This window comes from Carassius gibelio, chromosome A21 (genome assembly GCF_023724105.1).
Source record: "Carassius gibelio isolate Cgi1373 ecotype wild population from Czech Republic chromosome A21, carGib1.2-hapl.c, whole genome shotgun sequence".
Lineage (NCBI taxonomy): Eukaryota > Metazoa > Chordata > Actinopteri > Cypriniformes > Cyprinidae > Carassius > Carassius gibelio.
The window spans coordinates 1620895-1644674 of record NC_068391.1 but is presented as its reverse complement, the minus strand read 5'-3'; the positions used below and the strand labels follow the sequence as shown (position 1 = coordinate 1644674).

The 23780-nt window shown below is 30.8% G+C and overlaps 1 protein-coding gene across 7 annotated transcripts in view; it reads right to left on the bottom strand.

Moving 5' to 3' along the window:
• Positions 1-23075, bottom strand: part of LOC127941566 (cingulin-like protein 1) — a 33795-nt gene extending 10720 nt beyond the window's left edge. For 2 of the 7 annotated variants that reach the window (XM_052536763.1, XM_052536765.1), the window contains exons 1-5: positions 22930-23074; positions 7730-7837; positions 2759-3097; positions 1309-1521; positions 40-135 (exon numbers count right to left, since the gene is read on the bottom strand). In XM_052536763.1, coding sequence (XP_052392723.1) covers positions 40-135; positions 1309-1521; positions 2759-3097; positions 7730-7762 — 681 coding nt within the window. In that variant the 5' untranslated portion in view covers positions 7763-7837; positions 22930-23074. Of the gene's footprint in view, positions 1-39; positions 136-1308; positions 1522-2758; positions 3098-7729; positions 7838-9586; positions 9737-22929 lie in introns of all 7 variants that reach the window. The other 5 variants (XM_052536764.1, XM_052536766.1, XM_052536769.1 and 2 more) reach the window with 5 other exon arrangements.
• Between the last annotated feature and the right edge of the window lie 705 nt (positions 23076-23780).

Here is a 23780-nt window from a genome sequence, read left to right as displayed (position 1 = left end):
ACACACACACACACACACACACACACACACTTTATTCACCTTAAAGTCAGACGTTCTGTTGAAGGGATTGTAGTCGAGCGAGAGCGTTGAATACGGACTGATGAAACCTCGGGGAGGACTTTCAATCCCAGCCGTCTGAACAAATACAGAGACATTCACATGTCACAAATACATTACTTTTATTACTATATATTTATATATATATATATATATATATATATATATATATATATATATATATATATATATATATATATATATATATATATATATATATATAATTTATTATATTATAATATTTATACATAATTTATCATAATATTTATAAAATGTATTATATTTATTTTAGTAATTAATATGTATATCAATAATTCCTATGATAAAAGAAAAAGCTACTTAAAACTAAATTGTTGTATTATAATCAAGTTATATTCCAATTATGTGTGTGTGTGTATATATATATATAATTTTATAATTTTACTTTATACTTTTATTTTTGCTCTGATTCAAACATATATTTTTTAAATCAAAAACATATATTTTTAAATATTTAATAATTATTATTAAAAAGAAAATTATTTAACTACTTATTAAAACAATATAAAAATATATATTATTTTATTAAATGCAAAAAGTTTAATTTAAATGATGTTTTGAAACAGATTCGTTCCTTTTAATTCTAATATCATTGATATCCCTTACGAAAGGAAAATATATTTAATAATAATAATAATAATAATAAATTATAATATAATATATATATCTTAAATATATTGTGATATATTGTAATATATTATTTTCCATTTTTATTTTCTAATATAGTATATATTTGAATACATTGAATAATATATTGATGATCCATATATTATCTAATATTTAGCAAAATATACAAATGATTGCCTCTTTCAATATATTGCAATAGATTGGAAAAAATAAATATTAAATCCCATATATAAGAATATATGCCTAATATATTACATTATTTTACATTATTTATTACAGATATTGTCCAATATACTGCAATATATTTTTGTTTCATAAGGGATATTATTATTATATTAGATTTTTTTATGTCATACTGAAGCTTTTGTTTTTAAATTTTCTGTTTCAGTTCATTTTATTAATTTTGTTGCGTTTTTTTTTTTTTTTTTTTTAAGTAAGTCTATAGCTTTTCATCTTCTTAGTTTTTGGTCTAGCTGAAGTGAAATAAACCCTGTTTTGTATTTCAGTTCACTTTTATTTAATTTCAGCTAGCAACATTATTGATAGCCGATTAATCCTAGTTTCTGTGAGCAGCATCACACTCACTCTTTCGGACAAGCTGTCCCCGTCCCGGGACGAGAGCGACTCCATGGACCCTCGGCTCACAGGACTGACCCTCAGCAGGGCCCCGTTGGATCCGCTGGAGCCGTTGGAGCCCAGGTAGAGCTGGTATTTGGGGTTGGGACGCACTTTCGGGGTCATGGGCTCGTCCTCGGACACAGGACTGCTGTGCTGCTTCTCGCCGTTTAAGCTGGAAAACTGTGAAGAAGAGAAACATCAGAGTCACACATCGAACTCAGATGAGCGAGGACAGAGCTGCTGTTTTATGAGTCGTAAATCACAACACAAGCACAGATATATCACAGCAGATCAGATGCATGTTGTGTTACACATATAAAGCATCATGCACAGGGTTATTACAGCTACCGTATTTTCCGGACTATAAGTTGCACTTTTTTTCATAGTTTGGCTGTTCCTGCGACTTATAGTCAAGTGCAACTTATTTATCAAAATTAATTTGACATGAACCAAGAGAAAACATTACCGTCTCCAGCCGCCAGAGGGCGCTCTATGCTGATCCTGTAGTCTACACTGAAGACACAGAGCGCCCTCTGGCGGCTGGAGACGGTAATGGTTTCTCTTGGTTCTTAGTTCTAAATAAATGCGATTTACAGTTTTTTTCCTCATCATGACGTATTTTTGGACTGATGCGACTTATACTCAGGCTTGACTAATAGTCCAAAAAAATAGTGTACCTAAAACCATAAAAATATCACTATAACAATATTTATCATGCTATTATATGTGCTACTTAACTGTAGTTTACAGAGGTGTATTTGCTTTTACCTGCATTTATTTTTTTTATTTTTTTTCTGTCTTCTGAAATAAATAAAATGAGTATAAATGAATGAATGAATGTTAACCTTTTTAAATTAAATAGAAAAAAAAATATTTATATTCAGTTAGTTTAACTTGATCAACAACTAAACAACGTAAAACGTAATAAAAAATATATATATATGTATAATAATAATAATAATAATGATGACACAACAAAATGACTAAAACTTAACAATTAAAATGCAAAGTATATATAAACGTGAAATGAAAATGAAACAAAATGCCAAAAAAAAAAAATATTCATGAAAAATATATTTAAATAAAATCTCGAGTTGCCAAGTTTCAAAATTAATAAAAACTGTACGAAAAAAAAAAAAAAAATCATATTTTTTATAATGACAGAAACACAACAAAGTTCTTAAAACTTTGAAAAAAAAAAAAAAAGCTAAACATTCAGAAACACACAAAAGCCATTCAAAATATTAGTGTAAACTAGTCTCTGGATGCTAGTAAACCAGCACATGCTCATGCAGTGAGTCAAGCGTGTCTGAAATCACAGCGCAGTCTTCGGATGATTTCAGGAGGACGGATTCATGCGTGTCACGAGTCGAGACGAGACGAGACGAGACGAGACGAGAGATGCTCGGCCACTTACTGGACCGGATTCAGGAGCGTCTGGCTTGTCCTCGTTCTTCTTCTCTGCTTCTCTCACTTCTTGTGCTTCACTAGACACCAGGCTCTTCTCTATCTCTCTGCTCTCATGTGTCATGTTCCCAGAATCCTGTGCGCTCGAGTCTTGCCTCTTGATCTTCAGCGAGCCGAGGCACGGCGGTGACCCGTCGAACCTGTAGATGAGATCTTTAACGCTTCCAGAGCGCCTCAGCGGCGTCTTCTTCTTATCGGCCGTCCAGTTCCAGTCCTCGTCCTCCAGCGTCACGCTCCTCACTTTAGACGAACTTTTCAGAGCATCTGCAATGTGTTTCAGGTCTTTTCCCTAGAAATACATCACTCTGATTCAACACACTCTTGATTATGTTTCCTTTTCTGAAGAAATATGCAAAGCAACTGTAATATTCCTGAGGGACAATGCAGAAAACACCCATCAGACGCGTCCGTGTTACAAAACACACATGCACCGTTTCACCCAGACAGAAAAAAAACAAGACAAAAGATCCAAAAATGAGTCAATATAATGAGTCACTGAATCATTCTTTCCATGCCGTGAAAATAAAAAGTGCACTAGAGTCTCATTTGTTAGACGATTTGTGCATGCATGTAAACATTAGCATGCATTTTAAGTTATTAACGTAAGATTCATATACATTGCATGCATACTCTCTTGCAATGGTTTGCAGAATATAATAAGCATGCATTAATAAAGTACTGTTTTTACTGTCAATATTATTACGTATTTTTACATAATTGTAAATCTGAGACAGAAATCGTGATTTTTTGGGATCAAAATAATATGAAAGTATAATATAATTTAAGTTTAAATTATTAAATTATATAAGTTTATAAGTATACTATGATTGGGCACACGCTAAATGTTTTCTTGCACAAAAAAAAAAAAAAAAAAATATATATATATATATATATATATATATATACAGTACAATCTTTTTTTATTTTAATTTAATTTTTATAGTACATTTTAAAATAACATTATTAATAATATATTTAATAATATTTGTATTATTATATTTAATGCACATGATATTTTCCTTAAAAAGCAACTATGTTTTTTGGTGGGACTAACACAAAGCAAAAAGTTTTAATTTAACTATTTGTTTGGCTAAAGGAGAAATCAGTTGTTTTTGGGTTAAAAGCATGTTTCTTAGTTACATGTTACAACAGGGATTACAATTAATTCACATATTTTAGCTCTGATGCTCGCTATAGCAGCTCATTTACAATCCGTTTTTCCCTTCTTAAAACACACTAATCCCAAACAGCTGGCCATCAGTAAACATGTCCACATGCTCTCACACACACACACACACACACACACACACACACACACTAAACACTCTGGAATCACCATCATCCAATATATCAATTAATAAAGTGTAATTATGGAAAGGAGGTGAGTGGGTGATTTTGAGGCCTAATCCAGGGACTCGCCCAGTGCTCTTCCCCAGGGACGCTGCACTGATCTCGGGGTAACAGAGCGGCCGGCTCCCCGGGGCCCTCTGAGGGGATTATCGCTTAATCTATGATTTCTATGAATCTATGATAAAAAATAATTTACATTTTAAATTAATTCAAATATTACAAATAATAATAGCATCCCAAAATACTTAATAAAATATTTAGTGTAAATATTTCAGCTAGTTCTTAACATTTTAGTTTAGTTTAGCTTGATCTCATAAACTAAAACCGAAATATAAATGAATAAACACATGATAAAACAATAAAAATGACCAAATCAAACTAATTTACAAAAAAAAAAAATTATATATATATATTTCAGTTAGTTTACATTTTTCATTTTAATCTTGATATAATAAACTAAATCAGAAATAAAAATGAATAAAAACATGATAAAACTATACAAATGGCAAAATCAATAAACAAATTTACTAAAGATTTAAAAAAAAAAAAAAAAAAAATATATATATATATATATATATATATATATATATATATATATATATATATATATATATATATACAAAACAAACACAAAATATTAATAAAAACACATTAGTATCTCAAAATATTTAATAAAATATATAATTTCAGCTAGTTGAAATTTTTCATCAAACGGAAATATAAAAGCTTTGCTTTAATTTAATTACTAAAACTAATAAAAATTACCAAATAAAACAATTTTCTAACACTTTAAAATTAAAGCATGAAAAAAAACATCTCAATCACACAAAGTATTTTATTAAATGTTTTATTTCACCTATTTCTCAAGGCATAATTTCTCATTTTAATTTAGTTCAGCTTGAACTTGAACTGAAATGAAAAAAAAAAACAATATAGATATATCTACAAAAACTTCTAACAATAACAGAAACACAAATTACTAAATAAAAACAAATTCCAAATATTAATAAGAAGTATAACAGCGTCTCAGTGATTCTAAAATAACTCTGTGTGGCTAAAGGAAAGGTTTTGGGTTCATATATAATAAGATCATCAATAATCATCTTTACCAGGGAGCGAGAGAAGCACTGATCTCTGGGTAACGAGCTCGGAGGGGATCAGCGCTTAATCTATGATTTAATGTGATTCATTTCCACCAAATCTGATCTGATTCCCCAGAGCAGTAAATTAAAATAAATGACATCATATAAACCTGTGACAGCCTGGCATTTATTAATATGACAGAGATGAGGATAACGTTATGAGGATGCAACAAATAAACTCCCCAAAAAATCCCTTTTTAACACATTTCCCCCTAAATTCTTACTGAAATCTCATTTTAGATATTGTTGATTTTTTATTAAAAATAAATGAATGAATGAATAAATAAATAAATTAATTAATAAGAACATACGTTACATATTATCCTGGAAGAAAATTATGTTTTCAAGACAAAATGTAGAATAGAAAATCAAAAAAATTTAAAATAGAATTACTGTAGTGCATTACTTTGAAGCCGAAAAAATTATAATATTTTTTAGTCTACAGAATAACGTGATTAGATTATGTTTCACCGCGGAGTCAAATATAAAATAAGAAAATATATTTGGATTAAAGACCATAAAGAATGCAATGTTTGATGCATTGTGAGCTTTCTCCTGTTTAACAATCTTTAACTAATGCTGATGTTTGGACATTACAGTCATTAGAATTAGAGATTTATACATTTTTTGGAACATGGAAATAATGTCGCAATGCAAAATAATGATAATGGTCCTGAAAGAGGCTTCATGGTCTTTATGCAATCATCATTTCTGGGGATTTTGGGGTGGAACACGTTTGCATGAGATTCGCCTGTGAATGAGTGAAGGGTGTGTATGGGAACGAGACGCAGTGTGTGTGTGTGTGTGTGTGTGTGTGTGAGAGTGTGTGTGGGTGTGTGTGTGTGTGTGTGTGTTTCCTGTGATGCTGCGAGACATACAACTAAATTTTACACGTTCAGACTAAAATATGTGCAAAAGCTTATAAACAAAACCTTATAAAAACTAAATATTTACTTACAAGTTGCCATAGCTAGGTTAAATTAACTTAAATAACTCAAATTAATGAAGTTGAAACTGAAATAGAAAATAGAAAATATATAAAGACATTCAAAAACAACCATTTTTTTTAAATTGCAATAAAGTTAAATTAAAAATTAAATTATATATATATATATATATATATATAAATCAAATTAGAAGTAATAAAAAATACAGATACATTTAAAAAAAACTTTATATGAAATAAAATAAGTCTATAATAAAATTTATTCTTTTTTTATTTATTATTTATAAATTTAATTACAAAAACACTTAAACTAAACCTGAAATAATATTGTTTTAAAATATGCAGATATAAAAAAATGACAAAAAAATTAACTAAAATTAAAATGATAACCAAATAAAAATAAACCTGTATTGAATATATTAGTTACATTTTAATAGTTATATAACTATATTAGTTAACATGAACAATACGTATGTACATATATGTATATTTATTAATCTTAGTTCATGTTAATATCAACAAATTACTAATGCATTATTAAAATCAAGTTGTAATTGTTAATATAAAGTACTGTGAACTAACATTAAAAAGGTTAATAACTGCTGTAACAATATTATATTTATTGTTAGTTAACGCATTAACTAATGTTAACAAATGAGACTTTATTGTAAAGTGTTGCCTAAATATTGATTAAAAACTATAAAAACAGTAATTGTTTAATTTTTCACACTGCTGTCTGACACACACACACACACAAATAAAAACGCTCATATTCAAAATGCAAGAAATACTCAAGCTCAGTACTGTATATTATGTATATTGCAATATTTAATATTCAAATTAATTTCTGCATGCAAATTTTTCATGTTTTAAGCAAAATGTACAAAAAAATTATGCCCACTAGGAAACTCATGATATAATAACCAAAAATAAATACATTTTTTCAAAAAAAAAAAAAAGAAAAAAAAATTATATATAATTCAACTTAACTTATTTGAGCTTGTTCCCCTTTAACTTGACGTCCTAAAATAACTAACACTGATATAAAAGTTTATAATAAAAATAATAATAAAAAAAGCTTTAAATAATAAAAATGACAAACACGCACAAGAAAATTCTAATTAAAATAAATACAGAAAATACAACTAAATCTAATTTCAAATATTATAAAAAAAAATCTTAATGATACTAAAATAACAAACTAGGAGCATAAAAATTATTTATTGATACTATTGAATCGTTAGTATTTTATTCTTATTTATAAATCATAATTTCTCTCATTTTCCTTCACGGTCACTGTAAGAATCATAAGTTACTCATTTATATGTATAGATTCATATTTAATATTTGTGTTTTTCAAATGTGAGGTTCAGAGTAAATTTTTAACCTGCGTTACATTTTTGTTTCATAAGTAACTGTTTTGGTTAAGAAAGATTCTTAAGAGAAGTCAGTGGAACACGGGCTGTTCCTGTATTTACTGTACCGTGCTGGTCTCCTGCGCACTCATTACTGGCATCCCGTTGGTCAGTTTGTCACACGGTCGTTACAATCCCACAATGCACTTCAGCGGCTCTCGCTTCTCTAACGGCCACTAAAACACAAGAGAAAAAAAATAAAGAGTCTGAGACATAATTCAACAATGAAGACATCACACTTCATGACAATTAAGCACAGTTCACCTCAGTCGAAGATTTAAGATTCAAGACATTATTTAGATAGTTTTTATTTCTTATTTAAAAATCATTATATTATTTGTCTTATTTTTATCAGTTCCAATATACCTTCATTCATTGACACTGTAGACTGTAATAAAAAAAAAATCAGTATTTTTTTTTATCATGCACATATTTTATATATAAATAATAATAAATATATATATTTAATTTTTTATATTTTATGCATTTATTTAACTGTACTTTTTATTTAATTAAATCTCATATTGAAAGGTTTGTCGAGATTTGAAAATTCCATTTCAGTGTTCGAAAATGTTACATTTAATTCAAAGTGTTACTTTTGAAAATTTCCTAGCAAAAGTTACTTATTTCTTAATTTTAAGCTTTATTTCATTTTATTTATTTTGTATTTAATACTTGTACGTAGGGACATAAAAAAAATTACATTGAGAAAAAAAATTTTGATGACAATTTAGCACAGTTAATTTCCCCCAAGCTCTTATTATAAGACACTGAATATCCATCTTGGGAAAAAAAAACGTTATTTCAGCAAATCCGTGGATTCTCCACTAGAGGGAGACGCAGTGAACATAGATAGATGGACAATACTAAAATGATATTGGAAAGTGAAAGACATTAGGCTTCTGCATGGAAAAGCATTGCTGAAGTTCAATAAAACAATGAACCACATGCTTTCAGGCACAAGGAGACCTCAAGTGTCTACAGGAAATAAAAAACTTCATAAACAAAGAAATGCGAGGAAGTCCAGGAAGACAGAAAAATGAAAGCGGATCTACAAGTTAAATATGGCAAGAATCTGACGAACTAAACATGAATGACACATTGATATGAGATGAGCAGATGAAAAACTCAAGCGATAAAATCAAAGGAAAGATATAAGGAAGATAAAAAAACATTCAAATTAAATATAAATAAAAAAATAAGGATGAAACAAATACTAATTTATTAAAGAAATCATAAAAACATTATGTAAAAAAATGACAAAAATGATAAAACAAATAAATAATATAAAAATAATAAAATAAAATAAAATATAAAATAATTAATTAATTTAAAACTATTAAAAATTGTTTAAAAAATAATTACATTTAATAATTAAATTAATAATAATTAAGAAATCAAAAGTAATAAATAACTAAATAAATAAATAAAAAATAAAAAACTGGCATTTTTAGATGAAAAGTGATTTGTTTGAATGAGATATGTTTGCTTTAATTGTTGCTGATTTAATGGTTTAGATTCTGTTTGAATGTCTTTGTCAGGAACAATGCAAACGATCGAGTGCTTTCAGTTCGGATTAAAGCTCTTTGTCTCCAAATAAAAGCACAGAAATCATAAAAGCTGCAACACATTCAGTGCTCATGGGATTACAAGGATCGTTCCAGTGAAAGCAGCGTTCGTTTCACAAGCGGCTGTTAGACTGACGTGAACTTCACGAGACAAGCTCCGACTTGAGGCTGTTCTGAGAGACAGACCAGACTCATTTTGGTTTGGAATTCAAGTCGGTGCAACAAATCATTACATGGGAACAAAACAGCCAAACCCTGGGTGACGTCACAAAGAGACCCGACCTGGTGAGCGAGAAGCTTTTCCAACAACAGCACATTTACTGGAAACAGCAGAGAACACGCCTCGCAGGAGCTGACCTGGAATATAGAGATGTGCTTCGACTTGATCCGTGAGACGGAAGACAGACGGAGCTGATGAAGGGCAAACCAGGACACAACCAACGGCCAGATACTGACAGACGCTCACAGATAACAACACATCCAGCTCCGCTTCAAGACTTCATTCAGCTGCAGGGAGCAAGCATTCCACAGGAATGAGAGAAAAATAGATTTAAAAAATAAAAATATATAGATAGGAAAGAAAAAAAAAAAAAAAAGAAATAGACAAACTTTTAAAAAATATTTAAAAAATGAAAAAGATGCAAATAATTTAAAAATAAAATAGGAAAAAAGCACAAATAAATAAAATAAGACATACATTTAAATAAAAAACAAAGATAAAAAAGAAGTATAAATAAAAGAGAGAAATATTAGATTTAAAAAATAAAAATATTCAGATAGGAAAGATTAAAAAAGCAACAAAAAAAAAGAAATAGATAAACTTTAAAAAAATTAAAAAATATTTGTTTTTTTTTAATGTAAAAGATGCAAACAATTAAAAAACAAAATAGGAAAAAAGCAAAAATAAATTAATTAAAATAAGACAATAAATTTAAATAAAATACTAAGATAAAAAAGAAGTGAAAATATAAATATAAACATATGAATAATATAAATGATATATAATAAAAATGTAAATATATACAGAAGAAAATGTTACAAAAATTAAATTAAAATGAATTAAAAGAAAAATAAATGTAAAAAAAAAAAGTAAATGTTTAATAATAGAAGGAAATATGTTTTAAAAATATATTACATTGAAAAAGAAAAAGAAAGAAAAGAGGAATAAGAGAAAGAGAGAAGTAGCACATGATGTGTGTTTACACAGAAATTTAGAAGAACACACACACACTCACACTCAAACACACACACACACACTCACGCACACACGATGTCTGGTTGCTCTGCAGCAAAGCATGCTGGGATTAGTTTGATTAGTCACTAAAACCTCTGAACACACACAATACTGATGCAATATTTAATAATCGTCTCTGTTGCTTACACAATTATGCTAATTAATGCATTGTGTAATGCAAGTCCTGTGTGTGTCTCATTAACAAACATTATAACATTTTTATGTATTGTGCATGTGACATTTCTGCATGCATGACCTGCTAGATCTGTGTGAATACTGTATCTCACGATGCAATGCACATCCCGAAATTTCCATAACTATTCAACGACACTGTAAATGAGCCAGACGTAACATCATGCATGATTTTATATAGCTCTTTCTTGACTCATGATTAGAGAATTAAACCGGATTAAAAATGCAACACAAGCACATTTATTTCAGAGACAGGGACACGCCACGGCCGATCCCAGTGCACTGTGGGAAAGCACAGAAACAGTGGTGACATCATCACCTTCATCAGTCAGTTTAGAGCAGAAAACCTCCTCAAAATCCACACTAAGCTGGCAGATATCCAGCATAATGCAAAATGGAGCAACATCCGTGAAAATCACAACGAGCTTCATGAGAAAGTGTGCAATCAAAACCTGAATTATTGCAGCAAATTCATAAGACAAAAGACCTTACTGTTCTGTACTGTACTTACACATTCAGATGCAGAAACGCTGGTTAAGCCTTTGTGTTTTTGCATGGCAGCAGTGTTTGGGTTGGTTGCTGTGAGTGTGTGTGTGTGTGTGTGTGTGTGTGTGTGTGTGGTTTCTCTGCCTGATTGATCTCACGGCATGAGAGTGTGTGAATGTGAATGTAAAACACTCTTAGCAGTCTCTGATGAACTGAAACTAAGCTCTTTTCACCTGTTTAGGACAAACTCATTCAAATAACAACAAAACTGAGTAACTTCAAAACTTAGAATGAAACTCATCTGACATTTGAATGCGACAGAACAGACTTCTTATCAGTGATTAATTCATATACAGTATAAAGAAGCAACACTTCACAATAATAATATTTTTTTTTTCATGTGATCAAGTATTTAGCTTGTTTCTGGAAGTTGCTATCATCTTGCTAGCATTTTTGGCATGTTTAGAATAATTAGCACGCTTTTAACATATTGTTACCAAATTTTAGCTTGTTGCTAGCATGTTTTAACACAGAGTTAGCATGATTCAGTATGCTGCTAGCATGTTTCTGGCATGTTTTAACATGTCATAACCATGTTTAACTCGTTTCTAAATGTTGCTAGCATGTTTTAACACAGAGTTAGCATGATTCAGTATGCTGCTAGCATGTTTCTTGCATGTTTTAACATGTCACTAGTACCATGTTTAACGTGTTTCTAGACATTGCTAGCATGTTTTAACAGTGCTACCATGTGAAACAAGCATTTAGCATGTTTCTAGAAGTTGCTAACATTTTTGGCACGTTGGAGTTATGTTGATAACAATTAGCATTGCTACCAAGTTTTAGCTTGTTGCTAGCATGTTTTAACACAGAGTTAGCATGATTCAGTATGCTGCTAGCATGTTTCTGGCATGTTTTAACATGTCATAACCATGTTTAACTCGTTTCTAAATGTTGCTAGCATGTTTTAACACAGAGCTAGCATGATTCAGTATGCTGCTAGCATGTTTCTTGCATGTTTTAACATGTCACTAGTACCATGTTTAACGTGTTTCTAGACATTGCTAGCATTTTTTAACACATTGCTACCATGTGAAACAAGCATTTAGCATGTTTCTAGAAGTTGCTAACATTTTTGGCACGTTGGAGTTATGTTGATAACAATTAGCATTGCTACCATGTTTTAGCTTGTTGCTAGCATGTTTTAACACAGAGTTAGCATGATTCAGTATGCTGCTAGCATGTTTCTGGCATGTTTTAACATGTCATAACCATGTTTAACTCGTTTCTAAATGTTGCTAGCATGTTTTAACACAGAGCTAGCATGATTCAGTATGCTGCTAGCATGTTTCTTGCATGTTTTAACATGTCACTAGTACCATGTTTAACGTGTTTCTAGACATTGCTAGCATGTTTTAACAGTGCTACCATGTGAAACAAGCATTTAGCATGTTTATAGAAGTTGCTAACATTTTTGGCACGTTGGAGTTATGTTGATAACAATTAGCATTGCTACCATGTTTTAGCTTGTTGCTAGCATGTTTTAACACAGAGTTAGCATGATTCAGTATGCTGCTAGCATGTTTCTTGCATGTTTTAACATGTCATAACCATGTTTAACACGTTTCTAAATGTTGCTAGCATGTTTTAACACAGAGTTAGCATGATTCAGTATGCTGCTAGCATGTTTCTGGCACGTTTTAACATGTCACTAGTACCATGTTTAATGTGTTTCTAGACATTGCTAGCATGTTTTAACAGTGCTACCATGTGAAACAAGCATTTAGCATGTTTATAGAAGTTGCTAACATGTTTGGCCTGTTGGAGTATGTTGATAACAATTAGCATTGCTACCATGTTTTACTTTGTTGCTAGCATGTTTTAACACAGAGTTAGCATGATTTAGCATGCTTTTAACATGTCACTAACATTTTTCTAGTCGTTGCTAGCATGTTTAAACACATTGCAAACATGTTAAGCAAACATTTAGCTTGCTTCTAGAAGTTGCTTACATCTTGCTAGCTTTTTTACGTAAAAATATAATCAAAATAAAAGTGTCATTTTTTTGTATTTTTTCATGTGAAGCAAGTATTTAGCTTGTTTCTAGAAGTGGCATGTAATGTCATGAAAAACGTCACGATGTAAAAACTGATAATGGTCCTAATAAAAGGCTTGATTAACTGTTCTTCGTTTTATTTTGGGGATAAATATGCCATTGTTTCAGTCGTTCTCAGGGCTTCCTATCTCTCTTGAAGTGTGTGTTACATAATGCGTCCAACAGATGAAAACATGTACAAAGTTATGTGTGACAGTGATCTGTGGCATGTGGGTGAATGGCATGCTGGGAATAAGGCGTGTGCGGGTGGGGCGTTCAACTCAAGCAGGCCGTCAGCCAGACACACACACACACCTTCTTCTCCCGCAGGGCGTGTGTGTGTGTGTGTGTTTGGGTGCGGCTGTTTTAAATATCTCTCAGTAAAGTTTAAAGAGGTGAAGGGCTCACGGTTACAAAACACACACAGCTTTAATCCAGCTCTTCCTCTGCTGCCAAATACACCTCGTCCCACACAATTCCTCAGAAAGGTGGTGCAGCTTACGATAATATCAGCGTCAGGTCAAACAGACTTTAGGATAAAAGAAACCTGGTTTATTTTTACCACTCGAATACTGATAAATGCATTCAGATGTTCAGTAACCAACTGTCATTCTGTACTGTATGTAGGGGACTTTTCAACCTGTGACACTGAAAACTGAATGACTGAAAAATAAAATAAAATAAAATAAAATAAAATAAAATAAAATAAAATACACCTTATCTATGATGGGTCAGGTGGTGCTGGGGACACAGAGATAAAAAAATATAGAAAATATCTATAATAATAATAAAAACAAAATACAAAAGTAATAAATAAATAAATAATATACTCCTAATCTCTGATCGCTTAGATGGGGCTAGGGACACAAAAATGCTAAAATATAAAATATATATATAAAATAATAATATGAACTAAAAAGAAAGAAAAAAAAACAATAGGTGGAAAATAAAGATGCTAAAATATAAATAAAATAAATAATAATATGAACCAAAATGAAGAAAAAAAAACAATACATATAAAATAAAAAAAAGAATAATATATTTTTTTTAAATAAATAAATAAATAAAACACAAAAAATAAAATAAAATAAAATTAAATTAAAAAGGTGAAAAATAAAGATGATAAAATATATATAAAAATAATAATAATATGAACCAAAATGAAGAAAAAAACACAATACACATAAAATAAAAAAAAGAATAATAATTTTTTAAATAAATAAACAAACCTGATCTGTGATGGATTGGTCCGGTTGTGCAACGGAAACAAAAGTGTTGTAATGTTGACCTTCAATCCTCGAGCGCTTCCATCTAGTAAACTGTCTTCAGGGTTACATATCAGGGTTAAAGTCTTTTTCTTTCACAGCAGCTTGTGTCTTCGTGGAACAGTTTTAAAGCAACAATAAAGCAAACTATTTTAGATGAACTTAAGCTGTCTAGCGAGGGAAGTTGTGGAGGATCTGTCAGTCAGCAGATGAACGGCCTGCAGGTGTAAATCTAACAAGCTAAAGCCTGAAACCATGAACTCATCCACACTGAAAGCAGCTCGTGGAAATAACGCATTAATTTGGCTCCCGGCCAATCAGCATCTCATTCAACGGTTGAGACAGCGCTGCCTGTTGCCATGACAACGTGACTCATTCCATTGGAATGCCGCGGTAAAAGTCCCTCCTGGACAAATTCCAAACTCTCAGATCCCTGTTGCTAGGAGACAGCAGACGCGGTGACCTTCCTTCACCCGTTCACTCAGATACAACAACAACAGCAGCACGGAAAACCAAATATTCCCAGCCAACACAGAGGCTGAGTGGGAAAAGTTGAGCTAATCAGCACTGATAGAGCAGGAATGCAGATCTAAACATTACAAGGTTTTTCAGAAACAGAGTCTGGATCATGATCCATGTGTTAATGACTGGGGATATAAAACAATGACATTTTTAATCACCACATGCTGCAAAATGATTACACCCATCTGTATAGAGAGCACACAAAAAAAGATATTAAATATTACAATTATTATTTATTTATTTTATTAATGTTTTGGTTAAAAAACAAATATATAAAAACAAATAAAATGTATTATTATCATTATTAATAACAATAAAATTATTAGCATTTTTTTTTGTTAAAGGTTTGATATAAGGGATGAAAATATCAATAAAATTGATTATAAATAATAAATTATTATTAATTTAAGGAAAATTAGATTCAAAATAAATAATTAATTAATTATTATTATAATTATTTATACAATTATTAGTCTGATTTCAATTAAAGGTTTGATAAAAATGAAATTATTATTATTATTAATAATAATAATAAGAAGAAGACAACAACATAATAGAAGAATAAATAAACTATAATAAAAATTTATCCTTTAATCCAGTTAAAGGTTTGATAACGAATATATAAATATTGCATTATTATTAATAATAATAATAATAATTTTCTTTAGTTTTCAGTTAAAGGTTTGCTAAAAGGTAAAAAAAAAAATATATATATATATATTACATTTATCCTTACAAATAATAAGAATACTAATCATAAATATATATTTTTTATTTTTCAGTTAAAGGTTTGATTAGAAAATCTATAAATATGAATTAAAAAGTATATTGTTGAAATTACTATTATTATAAATAGCAAATAAATGTGTGTTTAATTGAAATAGTAATATTTATACATCCTAAATAATTATAATCTGCAGCCAGACGTCTGTAAACCAGACAGTTGTCCATCTTTATCCATCTCTAATGAGCAGAAACACTCAGAAAGTGAATAAACGCAGCTTGTGTTGTCTGCTCCTCCAGCAGATCCAGTCTGTGTTATGAATCTGCATCTCTGGACACTTCTATCCTCTGAACAATCGACCGATGATTATAGAGAGAGGAGTTCACACTTTCCTCAGAGCACTAGCTACAACAGATCGGTTATTAAATGGTCTGTAACGTACACCGCTGTTTTTGCATCAATGCAATAGACACTTGCATCCAGACGTCTGATGATGGACTGGATTTAGATGTTAAAGTCGTTGTTTCTGTAGAAGATCTGGTTTAAGTGTTTGCATCCTGAATGCTTTCATGAGTAAGTCAGACGGCGAAGTAACAATGGTTTAATATGACTGACTGCAAGTCATAAATCAAGCAAAACACACACAAAGAGAGACACACACACAATATATTCAGACGTCTAGACTGCAGACGAACTCCTCGAAGCAACACATTCAATGCATTTTCACGATTTGTGACGAGGAATGACAGAAACATTGTTATTTTTCACTTATTTCAGCTATTTTTTCAACAAACGATTTCTACTTTTCATTTAAGCTGAAGCGCAAAAATAACTAAATGTAATAAAATCCAATTGAACAATATTTTCACTCAGAACTTGGTGGTAAGTTTTGCAAATAAATACAAAGCAACATTGAATTAAACATGAAATATTAAAATAGAAAGACTAATATGGTATTTTCTTGGATAATGTACACCAACTATTTTTATTAAATATTTTTATACAATTTAAAATTTGTACATATAAAAAACTGAAACCAATGTAAAAAGACAAAAACAGAACAAAATTTATAAAAGTAAAAAAAAAAATTATGAATAAAAAATATTATAATAAAATTCAAAATACTTAAAAAAAATTTTTTTTTTACTTTTTTTTAAGTGTCATTTATTTTATTATTTAAAATATTTTTATATTTCAATTAGCTACCGGACAACATTTCTCAGTTTCATTTAATTTATAACTAAATTTATATTTATATTTTTACAATGTATACAGACATATAAAAAAAAAAATTATATAAAAATGTCATAAACAAACAACAATATTACTAACTAAATTAATAAATAAACAATAAACTAACTAAATATAAATAATAATAAATAAATAAATATACTAAATGAACCTAGCATGCTGAAAATGAGGTAATGCCTCACTATCACTGATTTATAAATGTTATTTCTTATATTGTCTTAATCCTCTTCGTCCCACATTGGACATAAAGGTGCTAAATACATGAATTGCTCTGCTGGATCTCGAACCCGAACCGAGCTGATCCCCGAGCAGCAGACAGGGGGCGATGTGCATCCACTCAGACAGAGTTTACTCACTATGAGTTACAAAAGAAAAACAACAAACTCCATCCCAATTATCCCTGATGTGGAGCTTAATTGTGCCTGAGACAGAAGCCCAATCAAGAAAAAAATAATTGGTGACCAAATATCAGGTGGCTGCCAAGTTTTGGGATTGATAATTCAGGGAAGCGGAAAAATACCAGACAACTGACTCCACACGCGACGAGGCTCTGACAGAAGACTGACGAGTCCCAAAACAAACGAGGTGTGGTCGTTACCGCACTGCACACATTATTACACGCAGAACAACACTGCACTTAATGATGTTTCACACTATAGGACTCCAGCTCAGGGATCAATCTTGCAATGATACACACTCCAAAATCCAGCTTTTAGTTACTGTACCACAGCGAAATTATGAATAAAATGAGAAAAATAAATGCATAAAATTTGAATAGAATGCATTAATAATAATAAAATATTCCAATCAGATAAAAGTAAAAATCTAAAAAAATTTATACATTTAGCATTATTATAAACAATTATATATATTTATATATTTTTATAAAAACAATATCACCATTATACATGTGCCAAAAAAAAAAAAAAACTTTACTAGTTTTAAGTCAAAGCATTGTTTTATCCTTTAAAAAAAGACACATTTATTGAAGAATTAACAAGATATTATGACTTGTCAGATATATATATATATATATATATATAGATATATATAAGATTTTGACAGTGCATATTAAGATACTTTTAGTACGCCGTGCATTTTTTTTATCGTAAATGAAACTGAAATCATTACAAGAAAATACCATTTCAATCTTTCAACTTCAAAATGTGAAACGGTCAGATGGGAACCGATGTTTCTGCAGTAAGAGGAGCAGGATTGTGAATGATGACACAGATCCAGATCAGAAGCAGAGTTAATATAGCACTTAAACACAGCGTCTGAAGAACACTGAACACACAGCAGATCAGGAGCGTCTCTGTGGCCCCGGGCTCCTGCCGTTCTCATGCATTCAGCAAATAAACACGGTGAACACACTGTGCTCTCAAATACTGCAGGAGGCACGGTAATCACACTCATATACAAACACACACCCTAATAAATACTTCTTTTTTTATATAAATAGGGTTGCAAAGGGGCAGAACATTTCCAGTAAATTATTTTAACATTTTCCAGGATATTTTGAACATTTTCTGAAACTTTCCGGAAAGTTTCCAAAAAATGTACAAAATAAAAATAAATAAATATTAATAAAAACGATTCTCATTTTTATTTAGTTTAACTTGATGCACTAAATGGTAAGACTAAAATAAAAACTATTTATTAAAAAAAAATACTCTATATAATAAAAACAAATAACTAAACTTTTAATAAAAATAAAAAAACATTCAAAATAATCTATGAATTATTCTAAAATAATAACACTGATATAGTGATGATATTATTTTATGGTGCTTTGAAATAAACATCAACTAAATTATGCTAATCATATCATATACCATGGAATTGACATTATACTTATATAATGCTTTGCATCACAGGAATAAATTATTTTTTTAAGTATATTAAAATAGAAAACTATTATTTTAAGTTGTAATAATATTTCACAATATTACAGTTTTTTCTGTATTTTTGATCAAATAAATGCAGGCTTGATGAGCAGAAGAAACTTCTTTCAAAAACATTAAAAATAGTAATGTTTCCAAACTTTTGGTCTGTACTGTATATATATATATATATATATATAAAACCAATTACCATAGTGTAAAAATAGCATGGTATTAGCATGCATTTCCTAAAGTTTGTCTAAAAAAACAACAACAACAACAACATGGAAGATAATAGTGGTATTATGGTTCTTCTTGTAAGCATATGCACCAAACGTATGCTTCAAATCTCAAAAGAGAAACTATTTAAGGCTAAACTGCTGCAGTTATTGGGTTGCAGTATTGTAAACATCCACCTGCGAATCAGCGAATCAAATGCGTGCTGTTACATAATGAAAACCCTGAGGAAATGAACAGCTCCTGAGAGATCTCAGAGGTTTGATTCGATTGTGTGACACCTTCATTCTCCACACACTTCAGCTCCATGTTCTCAGGCCTGTTAATAGCATCCCACACATTCAGAGGAAGATAAAGCTCAGATGATGAACCGTCACAGATTCAGCTCAATAACGCTGTTTATGAAAACCCTCTCTGATGATGTCATCCGCAAGCGCTTGACTAATGAGGTGCGTGTTTGTTTATAATGCTAGGTTTGATCCTGCAGCTCTTTAGTGGACGGCGGGAAATGGAATGATACATTGTAACGAAGACACTTTCACCTCATCCAGGTGAGTCATGGGGTTTTTTGGATAATCACCGTGGCAACATCACAGATGATTGATATGAGGAACAATTATGGAAGTTATGAAAGAATGCATTGAAGGGTGGCGCTCGTACCCGTGCGTTTCTCTTCCTGATCTCACACAGGAGGAAACATTCCTCGCATCAGACTCCAGCTCTCATTCTCACGGCTTTCCACTGAGACAACAAACCTTGTTTAAACACTCACGAGAAGCTGATCTGACAAGTTTGGACTTTCACATGATCTGCATTAACGCTGTAAGAAGCACGCTGATATGAAGTTTTCACTACATGGTGTTATTTCATGCATAGTAATCAAATAAATGATACATTGCACTCCAAATATAAACAATTTCCATGATGACATCAACAACAAATGATCAAAAAGTGTTGCATTTCTATTGCATTCTAATGAACTTTGAGTTCTGCGAGCATTTCATTAAAGATGTTGTTGGCCGCGATGCTGTGATGATACAAAATGTATTAAATTAAATGCAAACATGCTTTTTAATAAAAACTTAAATAAGTATATGGTTTATAACAAAACATCACTAATATGTTTGTTGAAACATCTAATGTTAAGCATTTAATCTGAAATCTTTATGTTTATGCGTTTGGCAGATGCTATTATTCAGAATGACTAAATGTATTCAGGGAACATATTTTTAAACCAGGTTCTGGGAATCGAACCCATGACCTTGCAGTCGCTAGAGCACTGTGTGTTCTTCCTTCAACATTTACAGCCATCAAACAAATAAATAAAAGTAGGTTTGACAAGAAACACGTAACAAATATACACGGCTAAACATCGACACATTTTCTGGGAATTGAACTCATGACCTCGCAATTGCTAGAAGTCTTTCTATCAGCATTTATAAGAATTAAAGGAAGAAAGATGGAAAGAAAGAAAGATGGAAAGAAAGAGAAATATTGAAAAAGAAATAAAGAAGGAAAGTTTGAAAGAAAGAAAGATGGAAAGAAAGAAAGAAAGATTGAAAAACAAAGAAAGAAAGAAAGCAATAAAGATTGAAAGAATGAAAGATGGAAAGAAAGAAAGAAAGAAAGAAAGATTGAAAAACAAAGAAAGAAAGAAAGAAAGAAAGCAATAAAGATTGAAAGAATGAAAGATGGAAAGAAAGCGAAATATTGAAAAAGAAAGAAAGAAGAAAAGAAAGATTGAAAAAGAACGAAAGATTGAAAGAAAGAAAGGCGGAAAGAAAGAAAGAATGAAAGATGGAAAAAAGAAGGAAAGAAAGACAGATGGAAAGAAAGAAAGAAAAAGATGGAAGGAAAGAAAGACAGATGGAAAGAAAGAAAGAAAAAGATGGAAGGAAAGAAAGACAGATGGAAAGAAAGAAGGAAGGAAAGACAGATGGAAAGAAAGATTGAAAAACATAGAAAGAAAGAAATAAAGAAAGCAATAAAGATTGAAAGAATGAAAGATGGAAAGAAAGAAGGAAAGAAAAATTGAACAAGAAAGAAAGATTGAAAAAGAACAAAAGATTGAAAGAAAGAAACATTGAAAGAAAGACGGAAAGAAAGAATGAAAGATGTAAAAAAGAAGGAAAGAAAGACAGATGGAAAGAAAGAAAGATGGAAGGAAAGACAGATGGTAAGAAAGATTGAAAAAGAAAGCAATAAAGATTGAAAGAATGAAAGATGGAAAGAAAGAAGGAATGAAAAATTGAAAAAGAAAAAGATTGAAAGAAAAGAAGGAAGGAAAGATGGAAAGAAAGAAAGATTTAAAGAAAGAAAGAGAGAAAGATCTCAAATCTAAGAATGGAGAGATTTCTGGTGTTAGTGGAGGAATGCACATCATAATCCAGACGCATGTGTCCAGTGGTGTATCACAGCTCTCTCTCTCTCTCTCTCTCTCTCTCTCTCTCTCTCTCTCTCTCTCTCTCTCTCTCTCTCTCTCTCTCTCTCTCTCTCTCTCTCTCTCTCTCTCTCACAGATGAATAATGTTGATTACTCATGCACCGGTGACAACATTACTGAGTCAAACGCTGTAAATCATCGTGTAGCAAATCTCTTTCATTCATCCGCTCCAGTCACAAATTCATCAATGTTTGACAGAACCTGAAGCAAACTAGAAGCTTCTCCAGAAAGCACAGCCTGCTGTTTCATACGAGCTGATGGATGTGAATGATTCCTGACAGAACAACACTGAGACGACTAAAGCCGTGTTATTTTCTCTAATTATGGTAGAGCCACTTCTGATGCTATTGTTCCATCTGTCTGTCAAACCTCTCCTTCTGTTCCTGCTTGAAAAGAAGGAATCTGTTCTGTTCAATAGCAGAGCACTAAGCACTTTCACCTCTCGGGCGGATCACATTCCTCCTGCTGTTAACTGTTCATGCAGAGTCACGATCTAGAGATGATGACTGTCACCGATGCTGCTCGACGGGTTGATGATCTCTCGTGTTGACACTCCACACAAACCGTTTACAAGAACTCAGCTTACAGACTTGATCAATAATGATCAAACACAAATACATCTCCTTAAACCTCCCTCCCTTAAACCTGATACCACGGTACAACGAAGATAATGCAATAATATATACCTAGAGATTACCATGAAGTTACAATGCTACATGTTTAAAGATCCTAAAATTAAGAAATTACCATGGTATATGTGTTTTTAAATCATATTAACCATTTTTGACACTTGAATTCAAGCAGTAACAAAGATGATTATGAAATACTACAATGGTAAATACCTAAAGAACATGATAAATATGCAAAAAACATAGTATGATTCTAACCACAATAATACCATATATGTATGTATGTATACACATGGTATTACTATGGTACATGTCCAAAGATCATACAATGTACTGTTATTAATATATGTGTATATCACAAACACACACACACACACACACACACACACGTGTATGTATGTATATATATATATATATATATATATATATATATATATATATATATATATATATATATATATATATATACCAGTAACATAATACAGTAGGTCCATTATATTAAATATTCGTCTACTATTTCGGACTTTTTTTTTTTTTTTTACACACAAACGTTTTAAATGTTATTAAACTTGTTCAATCTGAATTAACACCGGATCCGATTTCACGTGAAAACATCAGAAGGGATAAAGATCGCACTTTGAGCTGCTGATCGCACATAAGTTGTCGCAGATGACGGATAATCGATCTATTAACGCTCTTGTCGCGTAAATGCAGAGTGAAATGGAGTAACGTGAGTTTACCGTTGTTTGTGGAGCAGATCCGTGTCCTCTCGTGTCTCTCAGGTGAGTTTGTTCTTGATGAAAGTGCGCTTAACTTTCACACCTGGGCGGATCGCTGCGTGAGTGTGTGGGCGTGGCCTGAAACACGCCCGTGGGCCGTAGCCACGCCCCTTCCAGCCTGAGCCCAGCAGCAGGGATTTACTGTGGTACATCTGCTTCACTCAAGACCGGATGTTATTCCTCACCATATACGGGAATCTTCTTGGGCTCAAATGCTATTTAAGGAATTTTGAATGAGTTCTAGAGTAAGATCCATTTATATCCGTTTATATCCAGTCCTTCAGAATCCAATAACACTCTGACCCAACAGTATTATGGATATAATGAAGAAATGCTAGAAATAAAGGCAAATACAAAATGAATGGATGCTTTGAGATTATATCAGAAAGATGCCCTTATTCATTAAACTGAAAACCAGCCCTACAGGAGTATAAGACCAGAATTTAAATTAATAATAATTTATATTTATATTTAAAACGTATATATATATATATATATATATATATATATATATATATATATATATATATATATATATATATATATATATATATATATATATATAAGATAATCATGTTGTTTATGAGAACACATAATGATAAAAATAACATTAATAATGTCAAAACAATAATAATATTAATAAAGAACTTTATTATTATTATTATTATTATTATTGTTAATGATATCAATCATAAAAAAAATTTTATGAGCCATTTCATTTAAAATAAAAACAAACAAACAAGAAGCATTTTTTTGTGCTAATAAAATGGTCAGAATTTAACACTTAATAATAATAATAATAATAATAATAA